Consider the following 15,898-nt stretch of genomic DNA (forward strand, 5'->3'; position numbering starts at 1 on the left):
GTAACGTCCACTCTTTCCCCATGAGCAGAGCAGTGATACTGTGAGTGTTTCTTTGGCCAGGACACTGCACCATTTGCTGGACTCATTTCAATAGTGACAGAGAAACTTTAAAGGGGTAGAAGCTTGGTTCAGAGAAGCATCTCCAAATGCAGGGATGTCAAAGGTTTATATTTGTTGTCAATGCTTGTATTGGCAATGTACTGATTGGGAGGCCACAACCAAAATCAGAGCTCTGTTGTGCTGGGCAATGTACATGTTAATAGCAAGGCCTCTGGCAAACATTACACGCTTAAGACATGATTAATCAATTAATCACATCTTTAGTAATCCCAGAATCATGTTCCTGCAATTAATGGTGTGATAAAATAGGGGCTAAGCCACAAATCTTTTATGCAAAACTTGAGTAACTTCAATTGATTGTGAGGCTAGTGCCAGTCAGCCAATTGGTGCTTCCAGCAGCAAGATCAAGGGAGCCTTGGCGGGCTCTGGTGAGTTCCCAAGACAGGTCTCATTGATCAGCTGACTGGTGCTGTGAGCTATGGGCACCCAGCTTGCTACTTGCCAGTGCAGGAAGAGCCTGGGATCATGATCACATATGAGGTGTGACTGTTACAATATGAGGTGCGACTGTTAGGATATCAGATCAGATCCCATCAATCCTTTCACTTAACATTTGCCAGAGGCATAGGCAGATTAATGCCCAGGCCTGCTGGGCATTGGCCCAGGGTCCTTCAGAAAATGGGGTCCCCCAGGAGCAAGAAGCAGGCAATCTGGCATGCATATGTGTATATGCAGACCAGCCGCAGGCATACTGGTGGCCAGGAGCCCAGCAGAGAGCAGGGAGCAGCTGCACAGTGCAGCAGAGAGGAAATCTCCATGCACGGTGATAAGTTGGGGGTGGGAGAGGGGTGAAGGGGAAATTGAAGCCCCCACGGTGAGGGAGGGGGCTGGGGTAGGGGCAGGCACTCGAGCCATGGTGGTGCCCAGCTCCAGCCAGGGCAGTGCATTCCTGGGGCAGGGAGCAGGACTGAGGCATGGGTGGGATGCTTGTCCAAGGGGTCTGGGAGCAGGAGGAGGAGCAGCTCCCTGTTGCTGCATGCACCCCAAGCCAGGGGTGGCATGGGGGGGCATGTGCCCCCAACATTTGTGCATGGGGCAGAGGCAGGCTATGCAATGTTTGCTTGGGTCTGTCTGCCTGCTTTCTTTGCCAGGGCCCTGAGTCCCCTCCCTGCCCCACTGGGAAGGGTGCAAGGCCCCCTGGGAAAAAGCAACAGAGAGACCCAAGCAAAATACTAGTGCAGGCAGTTGGGCAAATCATTTTAAAGCTCCATGTCTGAAGCTAGGCTACTAAGTGAATGAGGTGCTTAGCATACTTGAAAAATCTTGAGGCCACTTATCTAGATACCCAAAGCCTTTAAAGCCTAAATTTAGGGATCTGTGTTTTTCAAAAGTGTACATCTGCATTTTTTTTCAAACATGGAATCCTAAAGTTAGGCTTTAAAGGCTTTGGGTATCTAGGTAAGTGGCCTGAAGACTTTTCAAGTATGATAAGCACCGCATTCACTTAGGAGCCTAGCTTCAGATATAGAGCTTTTAAAAGAATTTGCTCAACAGCTTGGACTAGCATTTTGCTTGGGTCTCTTTGTGCTTTTCCTTTGCCCCGGGGGCCCTGTGTCCTGCCTGGTGGGGCAGGGAGGTTACGCAGGGCCCTGGCAAAGCCAGCAGGCAGACAGAAATCAAGCAAACAGCACTGCAAACCCCCCACACAATGAATGGTACACGTCCCCGGTGGCTAGGGGGGCGGGCACGACCGCACTGGCGGTGGCAGCGGGAGCAGCGGAAGTACGGCAGCGAATGGGGAGCTCTCACAGACACCGCCGGCGCTCTTGGTGGGGGGGAGGCGTGCGAGTGCTGACCAGAGGTCAATGACCACCTGCAGGCACTGCCGGCAGTGGCGATGGTGGCCAGGGGCGATCATGGACTGCCCACAGATGCCACCTGTGGTGTGGGCAGCGGGGTGGTGAGCAGCAATCGCCTGCAGGTCCTGCTGACACTGTTGCAGACACCTTTTTGCAGGGGGTGCACTGCCATGCCCACGGTTGCACATGCACCCATGTGCACCCCCTATGCATTGCCCCTGCCCCACACAATCACCCACAGTGCCCCACACCTTCTCAAATAACACTCCCCCAAACACTTCAAAAATATCCTCTCATGATTTACATACCAAATCTCTTGATATTTAAGAGTTTCTCTTATGATATTTGACAGGGTGGGGTGGGCAATCCTGCATTGATTTTATGCAGCCCTCCTGAATTTGCATTCCTGCAGAACAGGTTTCTAAAGACTGGCTTTTTCATACCTGAGGGATTTCTGAACATCTTTCATATCTCTCACCATTTTTAATTTCTTTTTTTTTTTTTTGTCTGGGAAAGGATGTGTGTGTCTGAAAGCTTGCAAATAACAACTTTTTTGCAACTACTTGGTCCAATAAAAGATATCGACTCTACCCAAAGACTCCAGCTACAGATTATCATTTTCCTCCCTCCACCTTCCTGGATCACTCAGGAAGAGCACAACGCACCTGCAGATGTTCCCTTTGCTTGAACAAGGCTGTTTATATCCAAAAGCTTGCAAGAAAGAATTTTCCCAACTGTTTTAGTTAGTCTAATAAAAGATAGCTTATAGCGATGGCTTTACCAGTCTGAATGCATTTGTAATGCACTGAGCTGCAAGGACAATGGAGCATGCTCCCTGGCCAGTTTGATTCTTCTTTCAGGATGCCTTATCCCAGAAGCCAATATGCAAGTATGCCAGTCAGTGAAAGTGCCACAAGACAACGGGTGAGAAACAGGTAGGGGTAGAGAGAGGGAAATGTTGACATGTAGCTGGACTCCTCGTAGCAGTATTGTAGAGGTACGTAGCACTATTCTTGGACTCATAATAGAGGCTATTGGTATGGCCCATATTGTTCTTTTTTGGTGATCCCAGGCATCTGAGTAATTTTCCTAAGGCAGCTGTTTTATTCATTTTTGTGTGTGGCAAAACTGAGTCGTTAATTATGATATTGTGTGCTGTGATTTGTTTTCCTAAGGCAGGGGTTTTATAGGGCTGTGCAAAACACCTTTGTTTCATTTGAACATCCAGTTTGCCATTTCAAAGGAACAGTGTTTCATGTCATCATTTCATTTCATTTCATTTTGAAGCACTGTCCCATTTTGTTTCATCAAAACGGTTTTGCTGTTTCAACTCATTTTGACATTTTGCCCACAGGCTATAACGGGGACTCATGAAAATGCCAAAAACATTGTCATTTCATGTCTGATTACGACGGAAGTGGTAGGGATAGTAGCCCCTTTTGAGGGCACGAAGCCTGACAAGTTTCAAGGAGATAGGATTTAGAGGTTTCTCAGAAACTGCACCTCAAAGTCTTGAAAGCAAAATTTGCTGGCAGCAGCAGCCTCCTGACAGCTGGCATTCAGATCTGGGGGCTGAGCTCCATGTGGCTGGTGGAGCCATGTGGAGCACAGCCCGGCGGTGAGAGGTGGACAGAACTGGCGCTGTGCTTCGGTGAGCTCCTCCAGCCCCATGAAGTGCATCCGGATGGCAGGAGGTGGGAGAGCCAGGGCTGAGCTCCCCACCTGGCTGAGCTACGTGGGGCTGCGGAGCCGCTTGGAGCACAGCCCCGGCTCTCTCCTGCCTCCCACTACTGGGCTGCTTCGAAACATTTCGAAACTTGCAAAACATTTTGTGTGCCCTCACTTTGTTTCAAAGCTGTTATGATGCTTTTGTTTTCTTTCAATTTCACTGTTTTGAGCTCAAAAAACATTGAAACAGCTTCAAAATGAAATACTCAATGACATTTTGCACAGCCCTCGTGTTTAATTCATTTTTGTGCGTGGCAAAACTGAGTAGCTAATTTCAACATTGTGTGTTGTGCTTTATTTATTAATGGGCTGTGTGAACATTTAAGAGGTCTGTTTATTAATGCTGTTTGATGCATTCATGTTTATGATGAGGCGTGGGGGGACTCCAGTTTTCTGTTTGCTTAGGGCACCAATTAATCTTAATCTGCCTTTGGTCAGAGGCCTAAGAGACTGAAAAAGGTAACAGGTTTAATGCATCTTCTAGAACCTAAGGCCAAAAGGAACCATGAGTTCATCTGGTCCAACTCATCTGTATCTCAAGACTGTGGGGATCATCCAGAACCGCTACAGCAAAACCACATCTTCTAGTTGCACAAAATTACCTCAATCCTCAAACTAAATGTCTCACCTAAAGAACCAGACAAACCAAGACCACACGTGAAATGGCAGGAAATTAGTTAGGTGAATTGTGATCTCATGCTGCAGAGGAAGGCAAATCCCTCAAAACCCGTTGTTCGTCAGACCAGATAGAAAACACTTCCCCTAACCTGGAGACTAGAGTGAACTTGAGCATGTGAGCAGCACACACCTTCCTGTGTACTGACACATAAAACTATCCCACCCCATCCCCTATCCCATCGCCAGCCATCGATCTGTGATACTCCAGAGGAAAGAGGAAGAAGATGAAAGAACTGAAATTATGCATCATCAAAATACTTCTTACCTGCCCTATACATGTGACTAGTTAGAGCCCTAAAGTCTAGGACTTGATTCTAACTGATATTTTCATGTGGCGCTGCAAGTATTAGGAGTCTTTCAGGACCCCCAAAAGGAGCAGGGGGATTCAATCTAGTGATTCCCACAAAGAGGACCCTGTACTGCCCACACAGAGATTCCTCCTAAACTTCAAACTAAATTTCCCCACTGAAGCTTGAGTCCACTGCTCCTAGTCCTGCCTCCTATGACCCATCTCTTTCCTCTCCATAATTGCCCTTTGGGGATTTGGAACCTGTTATAGTTTCATAGTTTCATAGTAGGTCGGGTCAGAAGGGACCTGAGCAGATCATCAAGTCTGACCCCCTGCCATGGCAAGAAAGAGTACTGGAGTCAAACGACCCCAGCAAGTTATTCATCTAACCTCCTCTCAAAGACCCCCAGGGTAGGAGCCAGCACCACTTCCCTTGGAAGTTGGTTCCAGGTCCTAGCCACCCTGAGAGTGAAGTAGCGCCTCCTGATGTCTAGTCTGAATCTACCCTCTGCCAGCTTGTGACCATTATTTCTAGTCACTGCTGGCAGTGCTCAGGGGAACAGGGACTCCCCCAATGCCTGCTGGTCCCCCCTGACTAGTATGTAAACAGCCTCTAGATCCAGCCATGGGGAGACCAGCACTACAGAACAGGTAAGAAACAAGAAGGTAAGAAACAATGGGCCCCTTGGGACTCGGAGCGGGGGGCAGCAAAGGCACCAGTCGCAGGGCTCAAGTGCCTATATACTAATGCTAGGAGCATGGGGAACAAGCAGGATGAACTAGCGCTCCTGCTTGCACTAAACACCTATGACTTAGTGGGGCTAACAGAGACCTGGTGGGATTCATCCCATGACTGGGCGGTACATATTGAGGGCTATAGATTGTATAGAAAGGACAGGTCGGGGAAGAAAGGGGGGGGAGGGGGGGTTGCACTTTATGTCAGTGAGCAATACACATCAACCCTCATCAAGACAGAATCCAAGGTTGAGGAAGTAGAAGGATTGTGGGTTAGGTTACATGGGGGGCAAGGAGAAAGGGATTTGGTGGTAGGGGTCTGTTACAGACCCCCACACCAAGGGGAAGAAATAGATGCAGGGCTCCTGAGGCAACTCTCGGAGACCATAAAAGCTAAAGAGGCGGTAGTCATGGGGGACCTAAACTACCCGGACATCTGCTGGGAGACGCAGACAGCAAGGTCCCATCGCTCACGCAGGTTTCTAACCTGTGTACAGGACCTCCACCTGACACAGGAGGTACACGGTCCCACTAGGGGGAATGCCATCCTGGATCTGGTATTGGCAACAGGAGATGACATGATAGGGGACCTACAGATCGGTAGCCATTTGGGAGACAGTGATCACCTAATAATAGAATTCAACATAAGACGTCGAGTGGGTAAGGTAACTAGTAGGGTGAAAGTGCTAGACTTTAGGAAAGCTGATCTCAATGCACTCAGGCGATTAGTCAAGGAAGCACTGCAGAGTAGGAGTTTTGAAGAGATGGGAGCCCAAGAAGGGTGGCTGTGCCTTAAGGAAACGATCCTTCGGGCACAAAGCAAGACGATCCCCGAGCGAGGCAAAAGAGGGAAAGGGGCCAGGAGGCTTCCATGGCTGACCACAGAAATCCAGGGCAGCCTAAGGGCCAAAAGGGCAGCACATAAAAAGTGGAAACAGGGTGAGATCACTAAAGATGAATATACCTCCTCTGCTCGTGCTTGTAGGGAGGCAGTTAGGCAGGCCAAAGCTACCATGGAGCTGAGGATGGCAACCCAAGTAAAAGACAACAAGAAATTGTTTTTTAGATATATAGGGAGTAAAAGGAAGGCCCAGGGAGGAATAGGACCCCTGCTAAATGGGCAGAAACAATTGGTGACAGACAGGGGGGACAAGGCTGAACTCCTCAACGAGTTCTTTGCCTCACTGTTCCTAAGCGAGGGGCACGACAAGTCTCTCACTGGGGTTGTGGAGAGGCAGCAGCAAGGCGCCAGACTGCCATGCGTAGATCCTGAGATGGTGCAGAGTCACTTGGAAGAACTGGATGCCTTTAAGTCGGCAGGCCCGGATGGGCTGCACCCGAGGGTGCTGAAGGCACTGGCCGACATCATTGCAGAGCCACTGGCGGGAATATTCAAAAGCTCGTGGCGCACGGGTCCAGTCCAAGAGGACTGGAAAAGGGCTAATGTGGTCCCCATTTTCAAAAAGGGGAGGAAGGAGGACCCGGGCAACTATAGGCCAGTCAGTCTCACCTCCATCCTTGGCAAAGTCTTTGAAAAAATTATCAAGGCTCACATTTGTGAGAGCCCGGCAGGACAAATTATGCTGAGGGGAAACCAGCACGGGTTTGTGGCGGGCAGATCGTGCCTGACCAATCTAGTCTCCTTCTATGACCAGGTTACAAAACGCCTGGACACAGGAGGAGGGGTGGATGTCGTATACTTAGACTTCAGGAAGGCCTTCGATACGGTATCCCACCCCATACTGGTGAACAAGTTAAGAGGCTGTGATGTGGATGACTACACAGTCCAGTGGGTGGCGAACTGGCTGGAGGGTCGCACCCAGAGAGTCGTGGTGGATGGGTCGGCTTCGACCTGGAAGGGTGTGGGCAGTGGGGTCCCGCAGGGCTCGGTCCTTGGACCGATACTCTTTAATGTCTTCATCAGTGACTTGGACGAGGGAGTGAAATGTACTCTGTCCAAGTTTGCAGATGACACAAAGCTATGGGGAGATGTGGACATGCCGGAGGGCAGGGAACAGCTGCAGGCAGACCTGGATAGGTTGCACAAGTGGACGGAAAACAACAGGATGCAGTTCAACAAGGAGAAATGCAAAGTGCTGCACCTAGGGAGGAAAAATGTCCAGCACACCTACAGCCTAGGGAATGACCTGCTGGGTGGCACAGAGGTGGAAAAGGATCTTGGAGTCCTAGTGGACTCCAAGATGAACATGAGCCGGCAGTGTGACGAAGCCATCAGAAAAGCCAATGGCACTTTATCGTGCATCAGCAGATGCATGACGAATAGGTCCAAGGAGGTGACACTTCCCCTCTATCGGGCGCTGGTCAGACCGCAGTTGGAGTACTGCATGCAATTCTGGGCACCGCACTTCAAGAGGGATGCGGATAACCTGGAGAGGGTCCAGAGAAGGGCCACTCGTATGGTTAAGGGCCTGCAGACCAAGCCCTACGAGGAGAGACTAGAGAACCTGGACCTTTTCAGCCTCCGCAAGAGAAGGTTGAGAGGCGACCTTGTGGCTGCCTATAAGTTCATCACGGGGGCACAGAAGGGAATTGGTGAGTATTTATTCACCAAGGCACCCCCGGGGGTTACAAGAAATACTGGCCACAAGCTAGCAGAGAGCAGATTTAGACTGGACATTAGGAAAACTTCTTCACAGTTCGAGTGGCCAAGGTGTGGAACGGGCTCCCAAGGGAGGTGGTGCTGTCCCCTACCCTGGGGGTCTTCAAGAGGAGGTTAGATGAGTATCTAGCTGGGGTCATCTAGACCCAGCACTCTTTCCTGCTTATGCAGGGGGTCGGACTTGATGATCTATTGAGGTCCCTTCCGACCCTAACTTCTATGAATCTATGAATCTATAAGGTTGCTCCTGTCTCCCCAGGGTTGCAACACAAACATACACTGTCTCTTTTTTTGTCAGCTATTTATGTAACTTTCTGATCTCGAAGTGTTCAGTCCTCAAGTTTCTTACCTCATCTTTTTTGATAAGGTACTCCAATGCTATTCTGGTTTTGGTTGTCTTTCCTTCTAGGGAAACTAATGTACCTGGTTAGCCCACTGTACCAATCATAGCACTCACTTTTCCCAGTGCTCTGTACAATTTAATTGCTTACTTCTGGGAAGGCCTAAAGTTATGCTAAGAGCCTGAGCCTAACTCAGTTTGCCTGTTACAGTGATTGTTCTTTTCTATTCAGCACCAGGGAAGCCACATCTGGAGTCCTGTGGTCAGTTTTGGGCCCCTCTACTGCAGAAAGGATGTGGACAAGTTGGAGAGAGTCCAGCGGAGGGCTTTGAGCAGGGGGTTGGACTAGATGTGTCCTCCTGAGGTCCCTTCCAACCCTCATTGTCTATGATTCTTAAAAGAAATTCCTCTGTTGCAGTAATTATACATTATGTGGTTTGTTTAATTCTGGTTAATATTCGGTTTGTAAATAAAGGTTTCTGTTGCTTTGTTTGAGACTTCATTTCATGTTCCCTATGTGTAAGAAGGGAAGTGTAGAAGAGTTGGGGGAGGGGGGTTGCTGGCTTGTAGGGTGAGGGTCTTGCATGAGCTGCTGATGGGCACACCTGTCTTTCAATAGTGGCATTTAGCGGTTACTCAAGCCTGCCTCCCTGATTTTGAATTTGCTTTGTTCTCCTCCACTGCCAACCACCAACTGAACTAACTCCTGATCCCTGAGACGCTCCATATGCTCAGAGGAAATATGTGCACTGTGCAGCAGCCCACCTAATCACTGATCCCTGCATTAACAAAATTCTGGGCCAGCCCACCACCACCCAGCCTTGGTTGGGCACTGTCTCTTTCTCTGGTCATAATAAAAAAGCCCTGACCTTGAAAGCCCCCACTCCACAGGTTCCCCCCCACCCCGAATGGGGTGGCCAGAGACCACTGAGAAGCTGCATGTGTTAAGAGGAAATATTGTGTGTGCTGTGCAGCACCCCTGGTTACTGCTCACCACCACACCCTGCAGTCTCTGCATTCTGGGGAACTCATTCTCCCTCTCCCCCCGAGTCCAGAGGTGGGCATGTCCCCTTTCCTTAGTGCAATGTGTCTAAAACAAGCCTAGTTTTCTTTGGTTTGGCTTATCCTCCCCACCACAACCCATGCCTCTACAACCCTTGCCATGAGAACAGACAGACAGATGAAAGTTCATTTTTATTTCACCAAAGCATTTATTTTATTGTCAGCAACTGAAGCAGAACCAAAATAATGCAGGAGCACAATGCTTACTTCCCAATTTCCTACAGAAGCAACAGCACTAACAACTAAAACAGCACTAGCAACTAACTAAAAACTAGTAATCTACCACATGACCATTTAGCCCAGGAGGCCTGCTGACTCCTGGGGCCCATAACTGGGACATAGTGGAGAGGATCCTCAAGCTTATCTGGCTCTCCAACCACTACCCTATGCTCCTTATCCATGTGGACACAAATGGCATGACTTGGAGCAATCCCACCTGGATCATGAGTGGTTACAGGGCTCTGAGAGCAGGGCTTAGGGGGTTGGGGGCACCGGTGATTTTTTTTCCTCTATCCTCCCAGTTATGGGTCATGGGATGAGGAGGGAGAGATGGATCAAGGTAGTCAACCGAAGACTGTGGCACTGGTATCATCATGAAGGCTTCAGTTTCCACAATCACAGTCAGCTCTTTGGTGAGAGAGGCAGTGGCCTGCTGGGAAAAGATGGCCTCCACCTCACTTTCACAGGGAGGAAGCTCTTCTCAGCCAGAATGACTGACCTGCTTGACCAGGCTTTAAACTAAGCCCACTGGGGGATGGGTGGACAACCACCAAAGCAAGCTCACTAGGCAACTACTACAAAACCAACAGGTTAGGGCACCCAAGGGAATCCACTCCTACCTCAGCCCTGAAATGGGTGTCCTGCTGGCAATGCAAGGAAGCCTAGGGCTTCCAATGGGATACTGACAAATTCATAGGTTCATAGATATTAGGGGCTGGAAGGGACTTCATGAGATCATTGAGTCGAGCCACCTCCCACCATAGGTGGGAAGTCAGCTGGGATCAAGTAACCCCAGCAAGAAATAAATCCAGCTGTTTTTTGAAGGAGTCCAGAGTAGGTGCTTGCACCACCTCTATGGGGAGTTTGTTCTAGACCCTGGATACTCAAACCGTAAAGAACTTTTTTCTTAAGTCTAATCTAAATCAGCCTTCCTGGAGTTGGTCTCCCCCAAACACTTCTGGTCCCCCTTAGTGAGTGTATAGATGGTCATAAGGTCCCCCCTCAGCCTTCTCTTGTGGAGGCTGAACAGGTTCAGGTCCTATAGCCTCTCATTGTAGGGTCTGCCCTGCTGTCCCCGGATCATGCGAGTGGCCTCCTCTGGACCCTCTCTATGTTGTCCACATCCCTCTTGAAGTGAGGTGCCCAGAACTGGACACAGTACTCCAGCTGTGGCCTGACCAGTGTCACATAGAGGGGGAGGATCACCTCCTTTGCCCTACTTGAGATGCACTCGTGGATGCACGATAAGGTCCGGTTAGCCCTGCCTACCATGACCTCGCATTTTCAGTCCATGTTCATCTTGGAGTCAGTTATGACTCCCAGATCCCTTTCTGCTTCCGTGTTCTCAAGAAGGGAGTTTCCCATCTTATAAGTGTGTTGCTGGTTAATACTGCCCACGTGCAGCACCCTGCACTTGTCCGTATTGAAATGCATCCTGTTTTCCTTAGCCCACCCCTGCAACCTATCCAGGTCTTGCTGCAGTCTTTGCCCAGCTCACCCCAAATTTTGATATCATCAGCAAATTTGAACAGGTTGCTTTTCACCCCATCGTCCAAATCACTGATAAAGAAATTGAACAGTGTAGGCCCAAGGACTGAGCCCTGGGGGACTCTGCTGCTCACTTCCCTCCAGGTCGAATATGACCCTTCCACCACCACCCTCTGAGTACGACCCTTCAGCCAATTTGCAATCCATCTGACTGTGTCGGCATTGATACCACAGTTACCTAGTTTTTTTAATGAGGATGGGGTGGGAGACAGTGTCAAAGGCCTTGCTGAAGTCCAGAAAGACTACATCCATGGCAACACCTGCATCCAATGCTTTTGTGACCTGATCGTAGAAGGCAATCAGGTTGGTCTGACATGACCTGCCCCTAATGAAATCGTGCTGGTTGCCCTTGAGCATCATCCCCGATACCGGCCCATCACAGATGTGCTCCTTGATGATCTTCTCAAAGAGTTTACCCAGGATTGAGGTAAGACTGACGGGCCTATAGTTGCCCGGGTCCTCCCTCCTCCCTTTTTTAAAGATGGGGAGCACATTGGCCATCTTCCAATCATCTGGCACCTGGCCCGAGCACCATGAGTGCTCGTAAAGCCATGCCAAGGGCCCTGCAATAACCCCTGCTAGCTCCCTCAACACCCTGGGGTGGAGAGCATCTGGACCTTCTGGTTTGAACACATCCAACCCCTCCAGAAGCTCTCTAACCCAGTCCTTCTCAACCTTGGGTCTGGAGGCATTCCCCTCGAGTCCATCTTGAATCATGGTGGGGGAGTCCCAGTCTCTGCACAAGAAAATGGAGGTAAAGAATTTGTTAAAGAGGTCTGCTTTCTCCTCTGGCGCAACTACCAGATTGCCCTGTGTATCTTGCAGGGGCCCCACGTTTCCCGATGCCTTCTTCATCCTCCCTATATATTTGAAAACCTCTGGTTTCTTCCACTTTAAGAGTCTGAAGAGGCAACCAGCAGGTGTGGCCCATCTCTGATGAGTGGCCATTTTAAGACTCATGCCAACAGAGCTAGAGGAAGCACTCTGCTGCCTGATACCAAGAAAACAACATCTCCTGGTGGAACTGCTGCTCCACGAACATCAGAAGGTAAGAGCAAGAGCTGATGGGGATGGTTAGGAGGCTCTTGGTCCTTGGCAAGACCTAAAACTTTACGCTGCTGGGGATGGGTGGCTTGGTGGGGCTGTTTGTTTGTAGCAGAACAGCCTCCCAGAAGTGTCAGGCCAGTGACCACCCCAGTGAAAGTTGAGTAGGGGCACCTAAACCCCAGCTCCCACCTTTGGGTGGGTCATTTAATATCAAAGGTAGTTTTGGGGCCAGGCACAGCTGTGGCTACCGGAGTCCATGTGTGGTGCAAGACCCCAAGGAATGAGAGTTGGGAGCCAGGCATGGCTGTAGCCATCTGAGCCTGTAGAGTGGGTAGGTGACTCCAGGCCCCAGCATAGGGGGCAAAGGATGGGCCTCAGTGGAGGTGTAGAACGTGGTGCAGTGGGGCACCTGATAGCCTGCACCAGAGTGGCAGTTGGGAAGACTTGGAGAGCCTAGCAAGGGGCATGCAGCCTAGTGAAGAGGCAAGGGACCCAGAGCTAGGAGCCTTGACTGTGCATGTGTGGAGGTCAAGGTGCTCAGTGAGAGTGGAGGGCTCAGAGCCCAAGGAGAGGGGTGAGTTATGAGGCCCTGTGAGGAAAGAGCATGAAGTGGGCCCCAGTGAGCAAGGGGGTTTGAAGGTAGGCCCTGCTAACACAAAGGCCAGTTTAGGTCCAGGTAAGCCTTCGGACACCTGAGGCCACAAGTGGGCCAGAGGCTAAATTGGTGAGGTGGCTGAGGATGTGCCGTGGGGAAACAATGGGGGAAATCCCCTAATTTAGAGCAGCTGGGTGAGTGAGCTGGTGTGGGATGAGAGGCATAGTCACTTCAATGTTCTGCTAACTACCTGGTGCTCACTCGGATGAGGGTCAGGGGAGAGGCCCAAGAGGCCATGCGCTTGCTGGCTGGGAAGTGCAGAAAAACAAGCCCCAGGACCTTTCGGGTGAGGGCAGGATGAGTGTGGCTCCAGAAAAAAGAGAGGAAGTCTGAGAGTGACCCCACAAAGGGGCAGAATGAGAGAGACTGTGTGAGAGGCGGTGGAGTGGAAGAGACTTCAGTAAGAGGGAGGTGGTATGAGGGTGGCTTACAACAGGGCAGAAAGTAAGAGGCCTAACACTGTGGAGTGGAGTTGGGCCTCAGGCTGGAGCAGAGCTCAGCTGTTGGGAATGTCTGTGAGGCTTGGGATGCAGTATAGGGGTGGTTGGAGCTTCAACATAGGCCCAGGAGAACAAGGTGTTCAAAGGGCAGCCTCCTGCTTAATTAACACCTCAATTATGTTTCATCAAGACATGGCAGATGAGACAGGTGGGTGGCCTGCCCAGACACAGGTGGGGGAGCTAGCACTGTGGCTAGTCTGGTAGCTCTCACTTCACCACAACCGGCTCAAGTACCGATCCCTGAGGGACTCCACTGGTAACCCTGCGCCATGTTGATTTGTTCCCTTCAACTAGTACTCTTTGGGCCCAACCATGCAGCCAGTTGCCTAGCCATCGGACCGTATAATGATCAAGGCCACAGTTCCCCAGCTTAACCATGAGGACATCATGGGGAACTAGGTCAAAGGCCTTCCTGAAGTCCAGATAAACAACGTCCATGTCATCTGCCTTGTCCAGGGCACATGTTACCTAGTCATAGAAGGAGATGAGGTTCCTCAGGCAAGATCTGCCACTCACAAAGCCATGTTGGCTGGCATTCGTAAGCTTGCCTTCTGTTAGTCTGGTGCTGATGAATCCCTTGACAATTTTCTCCAGGATTTCTCCAGGAATGGATGTCAGACTGATTGGACTATAGTTCCTCAGTAGGCCTGCGCAAGTAGGTAGCTCTTCAATCCGGCTTCGGAATCAGCCACTTCAGATGTCAGCAATCCAATCTGGAGCTCTGAATTGGTTTTCTGCTTTGATTCAGCCCAAGTGGCTCCAAAGCTTCAGAGCCATCTCAGAGAGCCAGCCATAGGGTATAATGGGGAACCGGTGGAATATCTATAACTTTGTTGTCTTCAGGCCGATTGAGATAAAACTTGCAGGGGTGGTAGCCTCTGCTGAGAGCATGAAGCCTGTCATGCCATCTCCTTGCCATCTAGTAGCTACTAGATAATGAGTTAATTAGCAAGGATTAACACCTACAAAGCCACAGACTAAGGAGAGGAAATAATCAATACAGACAATCAACTGCCCCTAGCCAGACACGGTCAGTTGCACAAGCACCCATGTCACAAGCTTTGCCTGGCAGCAGGTAGAGGTGCAGGGCCCAGAACCCCCTGCACCTATCTCCTTGACAGCTGGCAGGCTTCATGGCCACAACAGGGGCTAGCAGGCCTGCAGCTTTCACACTGCTGAGCCTTAACACGCACAGTGTCACCCATGTCACGAGTTTTGTTTGTCCGCAACTCGAGGTGCAGTTCTCCCCAAACCCCTGGACCTATCTCCTTGAAACTTGTCAGGCTTTGTGGCCTTACTAGGGGTCACCACCCCTGCATTTTTCACCCCCCTGAGCTGTAACACATACATGTGACATGAGTTTTGCTTTCAACAATTTGGGATGCAGTTTCCCCCGAACCTCTCCACTGATATTCTTGAAGCTTGGCAGGTTTCATGCTCTCAGCAGAGGCTACCAACCCTGCAAGTTTCATCCAAACCAGACAAAAGACAACAAAGTTATAGATATTTCATTGATTTCCCCATTATACCCTATGGCGAGATCTCTGAAGTGGCTCTGAAGCTTTTCTGAAGTGGTTCAGAAGCTCTGAACCACTTCATAAAGCCTAACAAAGCCAGCCTCAAGGTCCATGGGCCCACTGATCCAGGCAACAGCTAACTAATCCTTTTCACAGAGCTGTATCTTCCTTCTGAATGGTTTCCAGATATTCCAGCCAATTTAAAGCTTCTGAATGGTTCTGATAACATACAACCACTCAGATTCCTTTTACTTCAACTGTCCTTAGACTGACCAATTAGCAGTACAAGCCTTGCATTCCTTTGATAATGTAATTTTAACTATGCCACAAGGCCTTACTACTTCAAGGCTTTGCTAAATTTACTAAGCCTTACTTTATACAAGCCCTCACTACATCTTAATCTTTAGTTAGGCTTTTAGCACAAATATATAGCTTAATATCTAAACACATACAGAAAAACACTTTGTCTAATCTTCATAGGGCCTTCAGGAGAGGATGACCAGAGACCCTCTAGGTTAAAATATGTGGGGAACGTGGCATGGGGACACAATGGTAGAAGTCTACTACAGACCTCCTAATCAGGAACAAGAGCTCAACCAGGAATTCACCAGGGAACTGACTGAGGCTGCATGCTCTCAGTGCATGGTTGTCCTGGGAGACTTCAACTACCCGGACACCTCATGGGAAGAGCACTCGGCCAAATCTGAACCATTGCAAAGCTTCCTCTTGTGCGTGGATGAGCTCTACCTGACTCAGAAAGTCTATAGACTGACAAGAGGTAAAGCTCTGCTGGACCTGGTACTGGACAAAGAGGATGATCTAGTCAGCAACCTAAGAATTGGATGAAAGCCAGGAGACAGTGACCACAAGCTGATCACTTTTACTATCCAATGCAAACCTGGCAAGTCAATCAGCAATGCAGAAGTCCTTGACTTTAGGAAAGCTGACTTTGATAAACTCAGAAGGCTTGCTGTCAAGGTTCTAAGGGGCCATGACTTGACAGGGAGGGAAGTCGAAGATCAGTGGTTGATCCTTAAGGGA

General features: G+C 49.7%; 1 protein-coding gene across 12 annotated transcripts in view; it reads left to right on the plus strand.

Annotated features, from left to right (window-relative positions):
* LOC132250746 (nuclear GTPase SLIP-GC-like) overlaps positions 1–8,806 on the plus strand; it is a 28,931-nt gene extending 20,125 nt beyond the window's left edge. For all 12 annotated transcript variants that reach the window (XR_009462338.1, XR_009462337.1, XR_009462344.1 and 9 more), the window contains one exon: positions 8,542–8,806. Coding sequence is in view for 1 of the 12 variants with exons in the window: in XM_059727914.1 (XP_059583897.1) it covers positions 8,542–8,672 (131 nt within the window). In the remaining 11 variants the exon portion in view is untranslated. The remainder of the gene's footprint in view (positions 1–8,541) is intronic.
* The last annotated feature ends 7,092 nt before the right edge of the window (positions 8,807–15,898 follow it).

Source organism: Alligator mississippiensis, chromosome 1, assembly GCF_030867095.1.
Source record: "Alligator mississippiensis isolate rAllMis1 chromosome 1, rAllMis1, whole genome shotgun sequence".
NCBI classification, from domain to species: domain Eukaryota; kingdom Metazoa; phylum Chordata; order Crocodylia; family Alligatoridae; genus Alligator; species Alligator mississippiensis.